We start from the raw sequence: 22,757 nt of genomic DNA, 5'->3' as shown, positions 1-22,757 counted from the left end.
TTTTTGGTACATTTTGCTTTCTTAAACGTGCTATTTTATTTTATTTTTTTTTCTTTTTCTTTACACAGATTTCTCATAAAATTTTTTACTTACTAATTTTTGTTTGGAGATAAGATCATTATTTTTTAATGAGAAAATGGGGTTTATTGATTAGCCCCTCAGGTTTGTGGATTACCCCCACACAGTGTCAGGAAATACAAGGCTCTCTGAGTGCTAACTTCTAGGTGTTTTTGTTACTCTACATTTCTTCAGTTCTTTTGGACACGTGCTTGCCGGATTTCTTTTCTGGAACAGTACCTCTTGGGCTCTGTTTCTTTCATTTCTTCTTGGAGCACCCTCAGAATCCTGGAGTATATTTTCAGAAGAATAGATGCTTATTTTAACTACAAAAAAGACTTGGCAAGTTGCACATTTCTGATACTGTGGCATTTTTAAGAACAGTAAAAAATTTCTCCTTTAATGTTGCCCTTTGATACACAGGGAATGATATTGACAATGTTGATTTGATTCAAAATATTTGAGAACCAGGTGCTATTTGTGGGCTCAGGGAACATAATGTAACCAGTTCCAGACATGAGATGTTAAATCGTTGTATTAGAGTTAAAAGAGGAAGATATTTCAAGAGTTACAAAACAAATTGTGTGAGGAATTGTCAAATGTAAAGACTGGACAGTTATTGCCATGCATTGTGTATTTAATTTAGATCATTTTTAATGGTTGGAATTTACATTTTTATGATCATTTGCATAATGGAGAGAGGATAGAAATAGTTAAGCAAAAACTTTAAAATAGTATCCTGAAGTTTTATCTTTTGGCACAATCTAACTTTATTAAGACAAAATTTTGAATGGCATCGCAGATTGTACAGAAAAGCTAAAGTTTTAATTCACTCCTAATTTGTGTGAGATGGCCACATGAAAACATTCTAAAATTGTAGACTTTGAAAATAAATTGTGAAGTTTGTGGTTGATCACTTCCAAAATGATGTTCTATACACACTGAGGATCGCCATTTTATTTTTTATGTTTAGGGAGTGGCTAAGTGCATATTTCCCAATTTATTTTGGCAGTGGGCATGTCACTTTGTTTCCAGTGTTTTGATATGTGTTATGCATGTAGACTGCATAAAGTTAGTAGTTTAAAAGTGCAGGCTCAGGAATCTCACTGCCTGGATTCCAGTTTGGGTATACAGTCATACCTCTTATTGTGCTTTGCAGATAACTGTGTTTTTTACAAAGTGAAGGTTTGTGGCAACCATGCATGGAGCAAGTCTACTGCTGCCAATTTTTTTTTTAACAGCATTTGCTCACTTTGAGTCTTCTGTGTCACATTTTGGTAATCCTCATAGTATTTCAAACTTTTTCTCTATTATATTTGTTATGGTGCTCTGTGATTGGTGTCAGTGTTACTATTCACATTATTTTGGGGCACAAGCCACAACCCTATAAGATGGTGAACTTAATTGTAAACGTTGTGTATGTTTTTACTGTCCCACCAACTGGCTGTTCCCTCTCTCCCTCTCGTCAGGCCTCGCTATTCCTTGCGATGCAACAATATTGAAATTAGCTCAATTAATAACTACCATGGCCTCTAAGTGTCCGATTGAAAGGAAGAGTCTGTGTCTTTCACTTTAAATCAAAATTTAAAAATGATTAAGGTTAGTGAGGAAGGCATGTTGAAAGCAGAGACAGGCCAAAAAAGACTTTCGTGACAAACAGTTGGCCAAGGTGTGGATGCAAAGGAAACGTTCTTGAAGGACGTTAAATGTGCTACTCCAGTGAACACACGAACGAAGAAAGTGAAACAGCCTTGTCGCTGATACGGAGAAAGTTTTAGTGTCTGGAAAGATCAGACCAGTCACAACATTCTCTTAAGCCAAAGTCAGATCCAGGGCAAGGGCTTCACTCTCTTCTATTCTGTGAAGACCGAGAGGTGGGAAGATACAGAAGGAAAGCTGGAAGCCAGCAGAGGTTGGTTCATGAGGTCTGAGGAAAGAAGTCATCTCCATGACATAAAAGTACATGGTGAAGCAGCAAGTGCTGATGTAGAAGCTGCAGCAAGTTACGCAGAAGATCTAGCGAAGATATTCACAAAGGTGGCTGCACTAAACAACAGATTTTCAGTTTAGTCAAAACAGCCTTCTATTGGAAGAAAATGCCATCTAGGACACTCATAGCTAGAGAGGAGAAGTCAGTGCCTGGTTTCAAAGCCTCAAAGGACAGGCTGCCTCTCCAATTAGGGGCTAATGTTGCTGGTGACTTCAAGTTGAAACCAATGCTCATTCACCTTTGAAAATCCAGGGCCCTTAAAAATTATGCTAAATCTCTTCTGCCTGCTCTAAATGGAACAACAAAGCCTGCATGACAGCACATCTGTTTACAACATGATTTACTGAATATTTTAAGCCCACTATTAACCTACTGCTCAGAAAAGAAGATTTCTTTCAAAATATCACTGGTTTTTGCTCATTGACAATACACCTGGTTACCCAAGAGCTCTGATGGAGATGGATAGTGGAATGAATGGTTTTCATGCATCTTACACAACACCCACTGCAGCCCGTGGATCAAGGAGTCACTTCAATTTTCAAGTCTAATTTTTTAAGAAATACATTTTGTAAGGCTATAGCTGGTATAGAAAGTGATTCCTCTGAGGGATCTGGGCAGAGTCAACTGAAAACCTGCTGGAAAGGATTCACCATTCTAGATGCCATTAAGGACATTCATGATTCATGGGAAGAGATCAAAATACCCACATACACAGGAGTTTGGAAGAATTCGATTCCAGTCCTCATGGATGACTTTGAAGGGATCAAGGCTTCATTGGAGGAAGTCACTTCACATACGGTGGCAGCAATAGCAAGAGAACAAGAGTTAGAGGTGGAGCCTGAAGATGTGATTGAATTGCTGCAATCTCATGATAAAACTTGAGTGGAGGAGGAGTTGCTTCCTATGGATGAGCAGAGATAGTGGTTTCTTGAGAAGAAATCCACTCCTGGTGAAGATGCTGTGAAGATTGTTGAAACGACAAGAAAGGATTTAGGCATTACGTAAACTTAATTGATAAAGCAACTGTAGGGTTTGAGAAGGCTGGCTCCAGTTTTGAAAGACCTTCTACATTGGGTAACATGTCATCAAACAGAATGTCATGCTATAGAGAAATTGTGGAAGGAAGAGTCAGTTGGTGCAGCAGACTGCATTGTTGTTTTAAGAAATTGTCGCAGCCACCCCAGCCTTCAGCTACCACCACCCTGATCAATCAGCCAGCAACATCGAGTCAAGGCCCTCCACCAGCAAAAAAGATTACAGCTCGCTGAAGGCTCAGATGATGGTTAGCATTGTTTAGCAATAAAGTATTTTTAATTAAGATTCGTAGATTGTTTTTTTAGACATAATGCTATTGCACACTTAATAGACTACAGTATAGTATAAACATAACTTTTATATGCACTGGGAAACCAAAAAATTGGTATGGCTGGCTGTATTGCATGAGATATTCACTTTATTGTGTTAGTCTGTAACTGACACTGCAATATCTTTGAGGTACACCTGTCCTGGGTGTGTGACCTACACAGTGGTCTGGGCCTCAGTTTTCTCATCTGTGAAACAGAAGTAATAGTTGCACCTACCTCCCAGGATTGTTGTGAGGAACTAATGAGGTATGCATGCAGCGCAGTTAGCCTAGGCCTGGCACAGAGTGCCTGCTCAGTACCTGTTAGCTTCGACTATTACTGCCGTCTGTGTGGTCAGTCCAAACTGCCAATGCTTCCCATAATGACAACAGAGTGTAGTTGTAAACTTTGAAGGTAGCTTTCTTACTAATGGCTAAGTAGTTCTGCTTTTGCCAGTTTCAACTTGTACTCGATAGTTCTTTTTCTAGGTTCTTAGTTCTTCTTTGGTCTTAGTATGGCAGTCATCTTGGATTTTTATATATTCTTTTTACCTGATAAATTCAGAAACAGCATTATGATCCTTGTTTTTTCTTAATTGTAGTCTTGCGAATAGATTCTAACCAGTGAAACTGGACCAGAATTTGAAATGGGTGGGTAGAGCAGGTGATGAGGTTGCATTGCTTTGTAGAATTGTACTTTTAAGAATTGTGTCATATGACACGTCTTAACCGTTTAGTGATTTTCCTTGACTCTGTCTTTGAAGGATAACTTATCATTCATTTTTGACATTTTTATATTATGGTGGTGAAGAACTGAGCTTTGTGTCAGCAGATTTGAGTTCTAGCTCTGTTTATTCTGTAATATTGGGTGTAACTTTGCTAAGCTTTAGCTCCTCTCTTATAAACTGAGAATAATAGTAATAGCTGCCTAATTGTGTGGCTGTGAAGTTTAATGACATTGTACATTTAAGTTAGCATGCTGACTGGCACATAATAAATAGTGAATTTAACTGTGAAGAGATAGATAATACTGGGTAGTGGCAAGTGCAGTGACTCTTGAATGAAAATTTTTGGGTTCAGATTTCAGTTCTGCCACTTATTGTAGCAAGTAATTTAATCTCTCTGATCCCAATTTTATTTATCTTTGTATAATCAAGATTATAATACAACATTGTTGTGAGGATTAAATTAATGAATGTAGAGCAGAGTTTCTTAACCTCAGCACTATTTTTTGGTGCTAATTCTTTGTGGTGGGGCTTTCCACTGGTATTTACTAGATGCCAGTAGTATGCCTTCCAGTTTTGATGACCAAAAATGTCTCCATACACAGCCGGATGTCCTCTGGAGAGGCTTAATCACCTCTGGTGGAGAACTACTGATGTAGGCCATGTCAACCATTGCCTGCCATGAAGTTAGAGCACACTGTTTATATTTTATCATTGTTTTAGTAGTTGTACTTTTTTTTCCCCTACTGCTACTACTGCTGCCTGTTAGAAATTTGCTAATAGTGAGCATGCCTGATGAATTGACAGCTTAATTTAAACTATGGTGCAGGGGTCAGAAGACACCAGACAGTTCCACTCTTGGGGCTTTTGCCTGCATTGCTGTTCCCTGTTTATGCGTGAATCACACCCTCAGTGCAGGTTTTGGGTCACATGTGGCCTTATTAGCAAGGCCTTCATTTACTGTCATGCATAGAATGCCCTCCTCCTCCCATCACTATTACGGTGCTTAATTACTCTTCATACATTTATAATCCGATATATATTTGTCCCCCTCCAACATTCCCCCCCCACCTTTGATAGCATTAGTGATTTACTGTTAGGCTTATTATGTGCTTTTTTTTTTTTTAAAGAAGGTGTGATAAAATACATAGTTTTACTTTGAGGATGTTTCTGAGAGGTTGAGATAGTCAATTTTAGTATACTCTTAATTTAAAGGGGATTTTGGTAGAAGTGTAATTTTTTTTCCTTGTTGGTGCTTTCTAAATATTTTTGCATTCTATTCATACACAAAACACTTAGAAAACAATATATGCTAGTTTTGTGAGTGTAAATGAAATTTGGCTGCAGTATAATCTTTTGAGTTATAGATGTAACAAGTGGAAAATATCTTCGGACTCATTAAATTTTATTCAGGATGTTAGTACTAATGCTTGTTTTTAGTTGTGTTCTGAGCCTTTCTAAATGGTCCATTAGGAGCAAACACTGCCGTTCATAATTAGCACCTGGAGTAGCCGCTGGACCTTTAAGACCCAGCTTAGCTTAGCCTTTCATGGCCTCGTGGATTTTACGTTTCTCTGGGGGACTTTCTGAGCCCTTCAGTATGACACTTCCATGTTTTGTCATGCTGTTTACATGTTGTTGTATTTGTTTATGTGTCCATACTTCATTTTGGATTATGAGTTTCTTGAATTTGAGACTGGGGTTTGTTTGACTGGTATACTTACAATAGTACTTTATAGTAGTAGATGCTTGATAAATACATGAATAAATGAGTAATTTTGAATCCAGTTCTCTTGCTTAGCTGGATACATCCTCTTGTCTGCAAGCTTGAGGTGTGACTGTGAACCCGTAAGTCATTCTAATTTTAGCATATATGCACTCCCAAGTTAGTAGGATCAGTTTAATTGCATACACGCATAGCATTAGCCTCTTAAAATACAGCCTAGATAGGTTTGTTATGTTTTAGTTATTAAATTTATAATGCCAAATTAAATGAGGAAGCATTTAAGTAAAATTTCAGTGTAAGAAACAGGAATTTGTTTGTTTGTTTATTGACCACTCTGTGTGGCTTGTGGGATCTTAGTTCCCTGACCGGGGATCCAACCCAGGCCCTCAGCAGTGAAAGCGCAGTCTTAACCACTGGACAGCCAGGGACTTCCCAAGAATTTGTTTAAATCAAGCAATTTGTTTAATTAACAGAGACACTGAATCATCTCTTAAGTTTCTTCTTAATTGGATCAATTATCTTTATCTACATGGATGGGTATTTCAGGACATTGTATTTTAGGTTAGTATTCATGTTTTTAAAGAAGACCTTATTTTGGAGAAGTTTAGATTTATAGAAAAGTTGCAAACATAGTGTAGAATTTCCATTTACCCTTCATCTGGTTTTCTTATTACATCTGACATAATGCTAGTGTCTTTTTCAGAACTGGAGATTAACATTAATATTAACTAAACTCCAGATTTTATTCTGATTTCACCAGTTTTTCCACTCCTTGTCCTTTCTCTGTTCCATGATCTAAATCAGGATACCATATTGCATTTAGTAGGCCAGTGTGTTCATGTTAAGTGAGTTAATATTTATATAATTGGCTAACATTTGTTTTACAATTTAGCATGGAGAGCTTTAATTTTATTTTTGATATGCTGAGCACTTGATATCTAAAACTGATTTTTTAAAGTAAATGACTATTTTATACCTCCCTTCAGTGTTACTTTCAAGATAATCTTGCAATATGGCTGTGTACTGTGATTTTTGGCATTCTTCCTTTGGAATTGGCTCCAGAGCCTGTTGGAATGACTTATGAAAACTCAGTCTTACCAATTTATAGCAATTTCACAAACACTTCTGTAGAAATTGTCTTCTTTGGACCCATGAGTTTGGGGTGCTTTGTACCGTATTTTGTCTTGGAAGATCCCCAGTTGCGTTGGCATATTAAAGATGTCTTGCACAATGGTAGCTGGTTAGTGAACACCTGTTGAATAAATTAAAGGTATTAAAGAAATGTAACTTTGTTATACCAGTCTTTCTCAACATTTGATGCTTTTATCCTAATCTGTTTATTTAATGCAGGGCAACACACTTTATATAAGTCATACTAGTTTTGGCCAAAAAAACCCCCAAAACAAACACCTGACTGGAAAGTTAGGTTCACCCATCTTATTTACAGTATGCTTTACATTTTTTTTAAAAAAAACAACTTGATCTTTAAAGACTAAATATTGTCTGCTGTTGAGATTAAAACATATGCCACAGCTCTGAAGACACTTTTTAGTATAAGTGTTTGGGATGGTTCACTAATGGTACATTGAAAAAAAATATTGCTCATTTAGGTCACCCTTTAGAATGGGCTCGTCTTTGGTATAGCTAGGTGATTTCGAGCCATGTAACTGTACCTTCTGAATGCTGTGAATGTCCCCACCACTGAAATGCACACAATGAGAAGTTGGTGCAACGGAAAGACTGACTTCAGGTGAAGTTTGTTGAATTTCCCAGACTTGTGTTGCTGTTAGTAGATTCAGCATATTATTTTTATAAGGAAAGTTAACCTTTTGTTTCTAGAGCTGGAATTGCCTTTTTTCTTTGTTTCCCCTGGGATGCAACTCTGAAGAGGGGGTTGTTTTGGCTTGGGGCAAACTTTGGATTCCAGCATATTCAGATAAACAAATTTGTTGGTAGTTCTAGCTAATTAATTTTGCAGATGTTTAGTAATATTTTTGTAAATTATTTTTAATTGCCAGAAATTTAGTATTCTAAAATTTCTTTGGAACCTAAAAACATTAGTGGAAGAATTGGTGGTGTATGATAATTGAGCCTTTCTTGGGTACTGAAATCAGATAGCTTCAGGGAATTAAAATTTTTCCTGACTTTTCATCACCATTGTAAGTCAGAGTTTTCTCTAAATGTTTTAGAGAATGCATGTAAGGTAATCAGCCAGTCAAACAGTTAACATTTTATTTTGGTGCTTTATTAATATTTCAATATAAATAAGTTGCAGAATTTGAGAAGAGATGCTGAAATTCTATATTTAGAAGAGGGTTAACTTTTGTGAGAGTGAGGAAATTTTCTTTCCTTTTCTTTAAATTGAGTTACAATGAACTGCATCTATTTATTTACTTATTGTTATTATTATTTTTTTATTTTTGGCTGTGTTGGGTCTTCATTGGTGTGTGCAGGCTTTCTTTTCTCTAGTTGTGGCGAGCAGGGGCTACTCTTCCTTGTGGCGCACGGGTTTCCCGTTGCAGTGGCTTCTTGCTGAGCATGGGCTCTGGGTGCTCGGGCTTCGGTAGTTGTGGCTTGCGGGTTCTAAAGCACAGGCTCAGTAGTTGTGGCACATGGACTTAGTTGCTCTGGGGCATGTGGAATCTTCCCGGACCAGGGCTCGAACCTGCGTCCCCTGCATTGGCAGGTGGATTCTTAACCACTGTGCCACCAGGGAAGTCCGAACTGCATCTGTTTAAAATGAACAGATTGGTGAATTTTGGTGGGTATTTACACTCATAAAACCACTACCACAATCAAGATTTAGGACATCTTCAACATCCTCCAAGGTGTTGTGTATTCCTGTTCATTTGCAGTCAGTCCCTCTCTTATCCAAGGCCCCAGGCAACTACTGATTTTGTTGGAAAATGTTTTTAAAGAAGGACTTTTAAAGAGTCAAATCTAGTCAATTTCTAGCCTTGTAGCTATATGGGAAAGGGTTAGAGGCTGTGGGCTGTGTAGCCTTGAAACCTGGGTTTGAATCTTTGACTCTGTTTTGTGACTTTGGAGAAGATATTTAAATTATTTAAATGCATTTTGTTTACAAAACAAGGGTAGTAATAGAGTCTGTTATTATTCTTATCACTGGGAATAAATGAAGTAAAAATGTAGGTAAAATGTTTAGCAGCATAAAATATATACCCAGTAAATTGTAGAGTATATTTGAACATCCTCTTCTGTGATTTTTGTAGGGGAAAGAATTCAAGGACAGTTTGAGGAAATTTTGGTAGGTTTGGAGCTAATCTGTGGAATTTTGGAATCCAAGATGTTCTGGGTTAATTAATGGAATTTTCTAGCTAACTGAATATTACTAGCTTTTATTTAGTTGACTCTTCCCCACCACACAAAATACATTGGTTAAGTATTCTCTGACCTTTGCAGAACAATGCGTAGAGTGTAGGTATAGTTCAAATAGATTAACTTGATATCTGTATAGACCCCACATAACTCACTAGAATAAATTTAAATCTCTGATATATTGTTTCCTTGTCATTTATCTCATTTTATCTTAAAAGGGGTTCCCCCCAAATGTGTGTCTGTGCACATCTGTGCTCGTGTGTGTAGTTTTTTGAGTTTTGATTTGTTGGGTTTAGTTAATTTCTTTCTGTTTTTTCTCCTTACCCCTGCAAAAACCTTTTTGTCTTTCTTTAAATAATTTAAATACATTGTAAATAAAACAAGGCTATTTTGCAGTTTTAATAGGTATGGGACAATAAATGATTTCATTTTAGCTCTTTTATATGAACTTTTACTAATAAGCAGTGTCTGAGTCAATTTATGAAAAGATTATGGTTAAAAACATATGGTTTTTATGGTTTAAGCCATGTAATTCTTTCAAATGTGTCAAAGTAATGGACTATATATACATAGATTTTTTTCTCTAAAAATAATGAATTAAGTAAACATTTAATAGGATCTCTGGTGAAATGAAATTCTACATGCATGATGAAGAAACATTGTTTAGCAAAGTTTCGTTCTACATGTCCAAATGTATATTCTAAAAGCAGTGAGGATTTTTTTTTTAAACAATTCAGAAATACCTGTGTTCATAGACTCAAAACTATTAAAATAATTTGGTTTTAGGTGGTTATCCATTGATAGCTTTATTTCTTATGGTATTTTTTTTGTCTTTCTATAGGGCTGAAAGACACACAGAAGTCTTCATGGATATAGTTGACACATTTAATCATTTAATCCCTACTGAACACTTAGATGATGCCCTATTTCTAGGGTCCAACCTGGAGAATGAAGTCTGTGAGGACTTTAGTGCAAGTCATAATGTCCTAGAGGACTCGCTGAAGAACATGCTCAGCGATAAGGATCCTATGCTAGGATCTGCGAGTAACCAGTTCTGTTTGCCTGTTTTGGATAGCAATGATCCCAATTTCCAGATGCCTTGTTCAACAGGTAATTCTTACTTTTTTTTTTCTTTTTTTTCTTTTTTTTTTTTAGTCTGCAATTTAAAATAAAAAGAATTTTCAGCAGTTTTTTTTGTTTGTTTTTGTTTTTGATGAGGGTAGTGAATTTAGGGTTCTTTCCTTTGCATTTAGAGCTTCTTTCCTAGGCATCAGAATTAGAATTTAAAATTTAAATTTTCTTGCAAGGAATGTGGAATTAATTTCGAGGATATTGTGGATATAGATAGAATGACCATATAATTTATCATCCAGAATGGGATGGTTTTTTTGAGTCTCATGGGGGTGCTGTTAATAATTACATCATGCCAATAGGCGCAAATTGGAACTCTCCCGAGCAAACAGGGATTGCCTTGCCAGTGGGGACATGATGTCACCCTAGGCCTATTGAAGTCAAGGGGAATGGCTGAATTGACCTTTCTCAGTGCCTTGACCCCCACCCCAGGCCTTCAAATTTAATATATTGTATGCTCCCATTTCAGATCTTTTAGTGTTTTGTACTTGTGTCTTTAAAACCGGAGAAAGAACTCTAGGCCTGTGCTGTCCAGCATAGCAACCCCTAGCCACTTATAACTGTTAATCACCTGAACTGAGTCTGGTCCTAATTGAGATGTGCCGTAAAATGCACATTTGGTTTTAAAGACTCAGGGGGGGAAAAAGATTGTAAAATATTTCATCAAGTTTTAAAAATGTAGATTATACATTGAGGTGATATTTTGGGTATTTTTGGTTGAATAAAATACTTTATTAAAATTAATTTCACCTGTCTTTATTTTTTTTTAAGTGGCTTCTTGAAAATTTAAAATTACGTACGTGGCTTGCCTTATATTTCCATTGGACAGCACTGCTTTAGGATCTATAGTTGAGGTAATTGAAAGATAGTAACTTTCAGATGATGATAACTTTCTGTAGTGCTAATCAAATTCTTAATAAGAGATCACTTCAGAGATTATATCAATATGTGGAAAAATATGTAGGTTTTCCTTTATAAAGCAAAGAAAATATTACAGTAGATTTTGCACCAATTAGCTGTTCTATAACCTAGAATTAGACAAAGGAAAATCAGCTTCACGCGGAGAAGTTAGGTTATTTTTTTCCCTCTCTGTTCCCTAGAGTAGTTCAGGTTTATGTGGTGGTGGTCTGTGTTTCAATGACTCTAGACTTCTGCACTACAGTTTTTCAGCATTTTTCATTTCCTTTTAATATTTTCTACGTAATATTTTGATATAATAATTCTTAAAGTTTGGATTAGGTGGCCTGCTCTTCATCAGGTTTGTCACATTACTCTGCCTGAAGACTCAACACTTTGGCTTCTAGGAATCTTTTCATTTTAACAACTCTGTAATACTGAAGTCTTTTGAACTGCTTGCTAATAATGGTATATCTGAATTATATGCATTGTGTTGTGTTACTGCGTAGGTTACATTGTTTTGTTGTTGTATTCTTAAATGTTTCAAAGCTTTAAATTTTTGTTTTATGTATGCATTGTTCCTGTGTCAGTACTGCATATCTGATTACTGTCAAGCACTTTTGACACTGTTTGGTTATATGCACAGAGTTTCACAGTTTAGTCTAAATTCAAGAAAAACGTTTGTTGAATACTTCGGTGCTTATTACTAGAAATAGAGTAACTTTCAACAGTGGTATGTTGGGCCTGGAACTGGCAAATGTATCATCCTTTTATACTTTCTTATACAGTTCCAGCCCCTTAGTAATACTGGTATTCTTCCTTGCAGTCTTTTTTTTTTTTTTTTTTTAATTTCTGTTGATGTGAAAAGTTTGTTTTCTTTGTTTTTTTTTCTTTCATATGAAAAGTCTCTTTGAACATTTCTTTTGCTAATAGGAGACTTAGAATATCTGTATTGAAGTACTTAGAATTTTTTTGAAGTCTGATTAGTACTTGTTTACGATTTCATTGTAAACTAACTTTTTTAAGAACCTACAAGTAGAAATATTTTCTAAGTTATCCTGTTTTAAATTTATTTGGTACAGTTATTTATCTTGGTTTTAAAGCAGAACTATTTGTGTTAATACATGTGTATACTTTTAAGATATGTAAGAGAGTATATGGGGGAAACTTAAAATTATCAAGCTCTTAGTAGGACTGCTTAGGTTTCATTGTACCATCAGGGGATTTATCTAGATTATTTCAGACTTCCTTTTCCCTTTGGTTCAGTAACAGTATTTTCTAATAATAACAAAATGGAAAACATTAAAATTAAAAAAAATTGTTTTGAAATAGAAGTTCTGTTGTAGACTAGTGAAAACCATATATGGACAGCTTTTATAAGTTTTAGCTATTCACAACTGCTTCAACTTTTTGCTATAAAATAAAAACAACATAGTTCTTACCCAGATGTTCGTACCTGATTCTATAGGTTTTTACTGATTGTCTTCACTGAAGCTTAGCAAGGAAATGACTGTCAGTATTCCTCAGGCTATTGAAAGCTATAGATTACGGTTATTTTGTAACCTTGGTTCTGACAATGTGAAAGGTAGGAAAGGTAGCAAACGAACCATAACTGTTGTCTTTTTTCTACTGTGCTGAAGTAGGTTGGTTTGCTGTAGTTGTTGAAGACCAATTGTTGAATGTCTTGCATTATATTTCAGCTCTCTCCAGAAGTCATGGAGAAGCTTTAACAGCTATGAAAATAGGAAAGAAACATGGAGGATCACTTTTAGTGCTCTGTCGGGCAAATAAAAGTTAGGATGTCTGTTGTTTCATTTTGAGAGATAATCAGTAGATTTCTGGTCCTCTTTTTGAGTGCTTTTGACTCAGTAAAGTATTTCTTTATGTAAATGCAGTGTGTGTATATGGTTTTTAGATTTGTCCAGTAATACATTTTAAAATAAATTCCAGTGAGTGAGGAAACTCATTAAGTATTTGGGAAGGGTCGAACCAATTATTTGTATTCTTAACAATTCCTGTTAGCCTTAAAATTAAAATATTTTCCCCAAAATGGTATTTTCATTGGCTGTAACTTGATTTATTTCCTTGAGACCAGGAAGGCAGGCGCACTGTAAGTAACATGGGTATTCAGAGCAGCCTTTCATTCAGGTAGTGCTTGTAGCTGCTGCATCCTTCAGTGAGGCCAAGATGTCTTTTCTAGGCTGTATCATGGCTTACAAGACCATCATTCACTAAACTTAAAAAAAAAAAAAAAATCCCTCCTGTAACATGGCTTATGGAAATTAAAAACATCAAACGGTCGTCAAATTCAGTATCTTACGTATTTGCCAAGAGTTGATTCATATTGTTTACTTAAGTGTTTTTTCAGTTGTAAAGAAATTCATATTGTATAGTTTTTTCAATTGCAGATTTCTGCTAGCATTCATATGTGGTAGTTGTTTCCTATCAAGAATGCCATTGACAACATATGACATTAAGTAACGTTGTTTAATAGGGATTTTAGCTTGTGCTGCTTTTCTTCTGAGCAAAGTATTGTTAATACATGTTAAGACTGGTTTTACAAGCTTCTCAGCAGTAATGTGATTTGGTCCTTTATTTAGTACACAAATTTTTAACTTTTAATCATAGCTCTGTAGTTTGGGGCTTCTTCATTATTAGAGGCAGAATTCATCTGTGTGATATTTAAAAAATTATGGTGCTTGTTCTGAAAAGATGATCGTTGTCCTTTTGCATCACTGAGATTTGTTTAAAAGATATTTACTAGTTTATATGGCTTCGTGCTGCTCTTGGACAACATTTTCAATCATTGAACTAAACATGGTGGACCCCTGGTCCGATAAAATTCAGTTGTCAGATATTATTGTTTTCCTTATTTGTACTTTATTTGTGGTAGCAGCAAACTGTGCAAATTTATTACACCTGTGGATCCAGCTGCACATATACATTCATTAATATTTGCACTGGAGTCTTTTTTTCACTATTTTTATTATTCTGAGTAATAGTTTTTTTTTTTTTTGATTTGTGCTTTAATGAACATCTTTTTGCCATTGATCTTATTTTTGAGAGTTGCATTTGAACAAGAAATACAAATGTAGTACATATAAAGTAGTCATGCAAAAGAGATAAAGATATATTGGTTAAGACAAAGCTGTATACGCTTTAGTTGAATGTTAGTGAAGAGTAATGGATTAGCCTTGCAAGAACATTCATAGCCTTTAAGACTAGAACTTTATTTCTGTCAGATTGATGGTTAATATTATATATTTTGAGTTATACTTAGAAGGATATTGGTGAAAGTGGGGTGTACATGAAAGAGAGAAAACAGAAAAGAGAGGCAAACAGCTTATAGAATTAGTGGAGAAGAGAAAATACTGGGAAGTGGGAAGTAGGACATAACAGGAACAGGTCCTTGGAAGTCTGTCATGTTGGCAAGAGATTTGACTTCTTTATGGATAATGGGAAGGAGCTAGATCCAGTAGGTTGCAGTTAGAGGGGGGCAGAGTTTGGCTAAAAGGAAGAACTTGGGGTTCCCTCAAAATAGAATAATAGGTTCCCTGGGGATATGGGATTTACACTTTTGCTGGGTATGACCCCCATTGACCGAGGTATTTCATTGGAGATCTATGTCTCATATAGTTTCTGTTAGGTGACCTTTTATGGTCAGTGTCCTCCCAGAGTCCTCTGTCATTGTCTGTTCCAACATAAAGTGTCTTATTTCTTTATTAGAAATTAGATTGTTTAATCCTAAATCTTATTTGTAGGTTTGATGTATTTCATTGCTTCTTTAAGTTATTTGAAATACAACTTTAAAAACATAGTAATGACTACATTTATGTAAGCAGCTTTCATTGCTCTTAATTCACTGTTTCTTTCCATACTATTTTTTATACTCTGTTCAATTTAGACATTTTAAATAGATTGTCAGTTTTTCTCAAACAGGTATTTTTCATTTATCACTGCCACAAGTCATCCTTACTACCAAAATAACAGAATTGAACTCAGAAATAAAAACAAATAAACCCTTTAACACAAACACTAAAATGTCACTTTCTAAATTCAGAAAATGTAGAGAGAGGGACTTTTCGGCCCAAGGCCAGAGTTCCAGTTTATGGTTTTAGTTTGTGTATTTTTTGGCCTTTCTCTGTTTTACCTCTATTTGATTCGGTTGACTTTTGCTTTCCTTAGCTTGACATAGTATAAAGCAGAAAATATTTTAATTTTACTTGGCATTGACTGAACATTTAATTTTCTGTCTTTTAAATTTAAAATGTGGAGTAAAATTAATCATGTCTTCATCACTATATCTGTAATATCTTTCAGTTTGTACCTTTCACCTATTACTTAAAATTCAGTCTGTATTATTTTTTTTAACTTAAAAAAATTAATTTATTTATTGGCTGTGTTGGGTCTTCGTTGCTGTGCCCAGGCTTTCTCTAGTTGTGGTGAGTGGGGGCTCCTCTTCATTGCGGTGCACGGGCTTCTCTTTGCTGTGGCTTTTCTCATTGCAGAGCACGGGCTCGAGGCACATGGACTTCAGTAGTTGTGACACTCATGCTCAATAGTTGTGGCTCACGGGCTCTAGAGCACAGGCTCAGTAGTTGTGGCACACAGGCTTAGTTGCTCCATGGCATGTGGGATCTTCCTGGCCCAGGGCTCGAACTCGTGTCCCCTGCATTGGCAGGCGGATTCTTAAAACAACTGTACCACCAATGCAGTCCCTCATTCTATATTATTATTTTTTAATGTGCATTTCTGTGCTGTTACATAACAGGCTTCTTTATTCCATGGTCTTGGGCATGCTTTTGGTTTTACTGAATCTCTCTGCCTCCCAGAGCCATCTGTTGCTGTCCTGCTGCTGTGTGGGTTTGCCATTCTCAGGCCTTGTTGTAAGTCGGTGGTCCTAAGTGCTGCTGCCCTCCTCCAGTGGAGCTGTTGTCTTCCTGGATTTTGTCTTCTTTCTTTATCTGTGCCCTCTTTATTTAATGACATCCGTAGTAACTTTCTAATAATATTACACTTGACTAGTAATTTGCCTTTATAGAGAAAACAAAATTGAATATCGCCTTTTCCTAAAAGTTTGTGTCTGGTATTGCTGGTGTGTTGGTTGCCTGTGTTTGTATGAGGCTTGTTGCTTTGTTAGGAGGGCTTTTACGCACCCCCGCTTTAGGACCTTCTTATCTTTTGGTGTTTCGTCTTTGACTTATTTTCCTGGCACTTGCTGGGCCTTTTCAATGTGGAGAGTGATCCCTTCAGTTCTGGAAAGTTTTCTGTGTTTTCTCTGCAAACTCCTAGGAGATCTTGGCCCTTCTGGATAATTGTCCGTGTTTCTTATCTCTTTCTTGCACCCTTACCATCGTTTTGCTTTATGTCTTTTTAGAGATTCGCTGCCATCTTTTCCGTCTCTCTGAATATTTAATTTTGACAATCACTATTTCTAAGAACTGTTCTGTTCTCTTTATTCATACCATCTTAAAATAGTGTTGTCATAGGTGTATAGTAAGTTTCTTTATAGTCTGAATTCATTTTTCTATTTGTTTATTTTGATGTTTCCCATAGTGTTGCAAACTTTCCCCCAAATGATTGTTTTTGGTTGCTTGTTGTTTAAAATGAGTGGAAATAGGAAATTTATGTGAGGTTTTGCTATGGAATAAGTGGGCTTTAACTAGATACCCTGCAGTTATTTTCGGGAACCTTTAAATGCCAGGGTAAGAAGCTCCTTACAGTTAGGAGGTGGTGGTCTTGTTTTCTCCAACTTGTTCATTCACTTTCAGTTCAGGGTTAAGAAAAGATTTTCTTGATTGTTAAGTGCTGTGCGTGGCTCCAGGCCTTACTGGGTGCTGAAGTCAGGGAATGGGTGAAGTTGACCTATCAGTATTTAGTCCTTAAATTAATCCCTTATTTCTAGCCCAACTCACTATCAGTGTCCTCTGTCATTCCATTTAATTGAGTCATAATGGATATAACATTTCTGATACCCAGTGATTCTCAATGGATTTTGGAATCCTGTGCGTTGCTCTCTAGCCTTTGTCAGTGTTGAATTTTACCGTGTTGTTTATTTCTTCTGTGATCAGTTTGCGTGTGTTCCCTCCTGTTCAAGATTTCTTAACCTATTATTTTAACCAGATTACTAATTTTGTTAGTAATAAAGCTGTTAACAAACTTTCCAGAGTTTGCAAACCTATTAGGCTTTCCAGAGAAAACAGGATATATGTGTATGTATATGTGTGTATGTATATAATCATGTGTGTGTATGGAGAGCACATGAGAGAGATTGATTGCTTGATTGAGATTGGTTCATTTTAAGAAATTAGTTTATTCGATTGTAGGGGCTAGCCAGCCCCAAATCTGCAGGGTAGACTGGAAACCCAGGGAAAAAATGATGTTGCAGCTTGAATCTGAAGGCAGTTTGAACACAGAATTCCCTCTTACTTGGGGGAACCTCTGACTTTTTTCAGCTGATTTGATGAGGCCCACCCACATTATGGAGAATAATTTGCTTTACTCAAAGTCTGCTGTTTTAAATGTTAATCTCATGTGAAAATACCTTCACAGTAACATTTAGGCTGGCACTTCACTAAATATCTGAGTACTGTGGCATAACCAAGTTGACTCTCAGGAGACAATAAATTATTCTCTGAACTATTACAGTTTATTTTTGTTTCAGCTCTTCATTGGGATATAATTGCTTTACACTCTTGTGCCCGTATTTGCGGTACACCAAAGTGAATCAGCTGTATTTATACATATATACAATTAGTTTATATATATTGTCATGAAATAGTTTTAATCTCAGGATTCTGGGGAAAGTGGTTTCATAGGGAGTTTTTCAGGCAGAGGCAGCTTATATGGCCCCCCTGGTCTTTTCTTTTACAAGGGATTATATATAAAGGAGATTGATAAGCCTAATGTGTGGATGTTAATGTACCAGGTACTGTATAAAAGTACTTTGCCAGCGTTATCTCATTAACTCCTCACAAAAGCCTTAAGAGCTGTAGCTAAGTATTATCAATCCATTTTATAGCTGAATAAACTGAGGTTTTGAGCATAGTTAAGTAATTACCGAACTTCACTAATAAAATTATAGTACTTGGACTGGAATAGATTCTCAGTCTTCCTGCCTTCACATACATAAGTGCTCTTAAGATCAAGGCTCTAGAAAAATTAGGATAAATTTTCATTTTATTTTTTGAAAGTTCTGTTAAAAGAACAAAGGAGATAATTGTAGATATTCAGTAAATTTTTTAACTGAAAAAAAAAAAAGTAAAAGAAAAAGAATACAAGGAAAGGAACGAAGTAGGGCCCTGTAGAGGTTAAGATAGTAAATAAAATGCTGCCTGCAGGTGGGGCACAGCTTTGGCTGTCAGATTTCTAGCAGTTGTGGAAGAGGAAAACAGTCCAGGTAAAAACACATCCAGTGCCCAGGAAAAGGGAAAACTGTTTCTTATATTACAACTGGAAAGACATTTCATCCACAGTTCTATTGTGATGTGATATAATAAAAGAAAATCCTTAACAGCATACTTTCAGTGAATGTAGGGCTTTTTCTTATGCTATCTCTCAATGTGTATACCAGTATAAGCAGTGTTACAGGGACTAGTATAATGGTCTGACCTAATCTCAGGTTAGGTTTTAGGTTATTTTTCAAACAACTCGCCTCGGATATTGTTTTCTAACAGCAGATTTCTAAATATATTGATGTGAAGGTGAGTTATGTAATAGCTCACCTTTTCTGTCTGAGCACTGTTGGGAATGCATCCCCCCCCCCCCCCCCCAGCTTTTTTTTTTTTGCCAGCCTAGTGCATAGACAAGCTCTATAAATTAAGCATGGCTGTGATGGGATATGAAAAGTGAACAGCACGGATGGGGCATCTGTGTGAACAGGAGGCTGCTCTGCCCTCCCTGGGTAGAGGTGGACAGAGGCAAGATGTTCCTCAGAAAATGATTTCGGGATCCTCTGTGATGTGTAAGTAGACCGGAGAAGCCTCGTTTCAGACCTAAATGAAGATCATTTTGGCGTAGGTAATTTTAGTTTTATAGCCCATGGTTAAAGTGGCAGCTTGTTGTGTAGAATTCATAGATTTCTATCCCCTTTAGCTGCAGTTGATTATTCTTGCAGTTTTCTTCCAGTTATGGCAGGACTGCAGACTCCCTTGTTGCCATTTTCACCATAATCATTGCCTAGGTTCTTTCAGAACTCTTTCAGCCTGTACTTTCTACTTCTACCCCTTGTACTTTTCTCTCTTCCATAGTTATTTTGTTTGCCTTTGTTGAGAATGGTCTGAAAAGATTTCCGAACTGGAGCTGCTGTTGTTGCTACTGTCCCCTGTGGTCTCTTCCTAAAATACTGCCTTTCCCTAATTTTGATCTTTTATCGTAGACTTTTGATTATATCTTTAAGTCCATCTTGAATGATATATGTATATATATATATAATTACATAGCAAAGAGGTAGATTGTCATAGGGTGATTCATTAGAAGTTAACTAAAACAGAGGAATCCAAAATGATGGCATTGTTTTAAGCACAATTGATTGTTTTCCTTTTGTCTGGTAAAGCTATTTTCCTGTAACCAGAGTTTGATTAGGATGAGAGCATCTTACTGGTTGGTTTGTACAACCCCAGTGAGTACCAATCAGAGAATACAGTGTGAATGATGCCCCCATGAGTGGATAGCAGCCTGGGATAGTTTAAGGGAGTGAACATTAATTTATATTTAGATATTTTAATTTAAAATGTTTGATATTATTACAGTATGGTAATTTATATAGTTTTAAGTTTTCTTAAACAGGAGAAATAGTGCATCTGACAAATCTCATTGTAAGACCACTAGTCTAAAACTTGATTTGTCTGTAATTATTAGACTGCTACCTCCTGGTGGTGGTGTACTCTAATTGCTAAAAAAGAGAAAACAATCACTGTGTTTTGAGTTAGAAAGGCAAGGTATTTTTTTCTCTTGCCAGAACAAAGTATAAACTGGTAATTTTATTGCTTTTGTCAGTCTGGAAATTTTTTTGTTATTTAAAAATGTAGAAATTGTGAAATATGGCTGATACAATATTTTGAAGAGAATGCACTTCAGATTTTAAAGATATCTTAAATTGTATTAAAATACAATTTAAAATTCAAGAAGAACATAATAGACATGAGTCAGTTCTGAAGATGTATAAATTTGAATTTACTTTTCTCTTTAACAAGGTTAGGAATAGTCATATTTTCAGATTAGCTTTTCACAAACTTTTTAAACCATAACTCTGTGTACTTAGAGTAGTAATGCAGTGGGTCTGACCTGTGAATCCTGGTTTTGTGCATAGGTATGAAAGAGATGTGTTTTCAACCCTATATCCTACAACATTTTGAAAATGTGTTGTGCTTGTTGTTGACCATCTTTTATTTTGTGATTTCTCTCACCTTTCTACCCCTTCCTTTCTTTCCAGCTGAATTCCTTTCAGCCTCATTCTTTATCTGCAAAATGTTTAAAATGTTTTTTTCCTCCAGAATTAACTGCTTACTCTGTCTATAATGAAAATTAATTTTTATACCTTATCTGTGATGTCAGCTTAGAATTTAAGCAAGTAAGCTTATCATATCAGTATGTAACTTATTTAAACATGGTTGTTAACTCTAACAGTTTCAGAACTATTTGCATTATTTAATGTTTTCTAATGCAGGTGATTTCACAATTATTTGAGGTTTGTACATTTTAACATAGTGGAGTAAAAAAAAAAGTTTTATGGTACTGTGTGTGGGTAAGGGGTAGTATTCTTCCAGCAGAAAGATAAATAGTCTGTGATTGTGCAATTTGAAAGACTAGGGTTCTTAATTTGATAATTGTTTAATGTCATACCAACTGATCAAATATACTTATTTCTCATAATCATAGAATATTGTCACATACTAGATGTGCAGAAAGTTGGTACTTAGCTTACTTATTAATCAACATGAATGGTTTATGGGTAGCTTTTTAATCTTTAGTGAATTATTTTACTTTGTAATTTGAAAATAATTTTGATATAAAGAAAACTAAGGATCCTTGCTTTCTTGATCTTGATTTTGATTTTCTATTCCTTTGTCTAATTAATCCCATAATTTTTTATTCTTACCTTTTTTTTCCCCATCAGGGAGAAAAATGAATAATAAACTCTCTAAACTCTTCACTTTGCTATCTTTTGAGGATATCAACCAAAAAGGAATTCTGATAAGAAAGCTGCTCTGCAGTTCTTTTTATGAGATCTCAGTGAGCCTGTCTGACTTTAGTGGCCAAAGAGAGAGATTAGCTTGTTTAGGGCCCAGCCCTGGCCCACCCTCCCTGTCCTAGAGGTGTGTGTGCCTGCCAGACAGAGGAGTTGGATTTCATAATGCCTTGCCAGTGGCAGGTCCCTGTTACTAGAGAACTGGGGAAGCCTGGTTACCTGGATCTTCCCAAATGATAGACCTGGGCATCGTCAGTCTCCTGGCTGATCCCAGAAATGCTTTAGCTGTTCTTTACCTGTTCTTTCCTATTCTTTTCTTCTTCTTCTTTTCCTAGTCTTTCCTATTTTTTCCTAGGCTTTCCTCATCTCTCCTAGCCTCTCCTAGTCTTTTCCTAGTCTCTCCCTAGTCTCTCCTCATCTCGCCCTAGTCTCGCTCTAGTTTCTCCCTAGTCTTGCCCTAGTCTCTCCTAGTCTCTCCTGGTCTCTCCCTCATCTCTCCCTCATCTCTCCTAGTCTCTCCCTTATCTCTTGCTGTCATGGATTTGGTTCTCATGAATTGTGTGACTCACTGGGTCATCTTGATGAAAAAGTTTTGGCCTTTTGGCCTAGGATTAGGTTCAGCTGGAAGTGACAGAAAACTCCAAATAACAGTGGTATAAAGAAAGAAATGCTGCCAGCTGAGAAACCCCTTCAGAATTGCCTTGCTGGAAGAGTTGCCTCACCCCAAAATCACACCCTCTTCCTGGGGCAGTCTGCATCCAATGACTTGTTGCCCTGTGGGTACAAAAGCCTGGTACCATCACCACAGCTCAAGATGACTCTGAAGACCCACCCCAGCTTCTGAGCTTCCCAAGGGTTGGCTGAGGCCTTTGTTGCCGCATCCCAGCTCTTCCCTCCTTCCCTCCCTCCCACAGATGTCCCTCACATGACGTGCTGGTCCCACCTCCGTCTGGCACAGTGGCATAGAGTTAAGTACCTCCCCATGTGTTTGGTAAGATAAATACATCTTCTGAAGTTTGAAAAAAAATTAGAAATTTATTTTGTCATGTAATAGCTCAGAAGAAAGTGACTGAGAGCTGGTATAGGGCTCCATGGGGTCAGGAACGTACGTTCCCTTTCCTTGCATTACCAAGTATGATCCCTATCTCCAGATTCACCTTATAGTTGGAGATGGCTTTTCCAGCTATTAAGTGGGAGTCTAGCCAGTAAAAGAGAAAAGGGAAGGGAAGATATGCCGCCTTTCTTTATGATCATCTCGTGAGAGCTGCTCACACCATTTGTCCTTTCATTCTGGTGGTCATTACTTAGACAGTGGCCACATCTGGCAGTAAGGTAGATTGAAAAGTGTAGTCTTAATTTGAATG

General features: G+C 36.4%; 1 protein-coding gene across 4 annotated transcripts in view; it reads left to right on the top strand.

Moving 5' to 3' along the window:
* Positions 1–22,757, top strand: part of PHF3 (PHD finger protein 3) — a 74,323-nt gene that overhangs the window by 2,321 nt on the left and 49,245 nt on the right. For 3 of the 4 annotated variants that reach the window (XM_057738491.1, XM_057738496.1, XM_057738490.1), the window contains one exon: positions 10,018–10,286. The exons of the other annotated variant lie outside the window; for it this stretch is intronic. In XM_057738491.1, coding sequence (XP_057594474.1) covers positions 10,043–10,286 — 244 coding nt within the window. In that variant the 5' untranslated portion in view covers positions 10,018–10,042. Of the gene's footprint in view, positions 1–10,017; positions 10,287–22,757 lie in introns of those variants that run through there. 4 annotated transcript variants of the gene reach the window in all.

This window comes from Hippopotamus amphibius, chromosome 6 (assembly GCF_030028045.1).
Source record: "Hippopotamus amphibius kiboko isolate mHipAmp2 chromosome 6, mHipAmp2.hap2, whole genome shotgun sequence".
NCBI classification, from domain to species: Eukaryota; Metazoa; Chordata; class Mammalia; order Artiodactyla; family Hippopotamidae; genus Hippopotamus; species Hippopotamus amphibius.
Note: the sequence above shows the minus strand (reverse complement) of the source record. Positions and strands in the feature narration are given on the sequence as shown.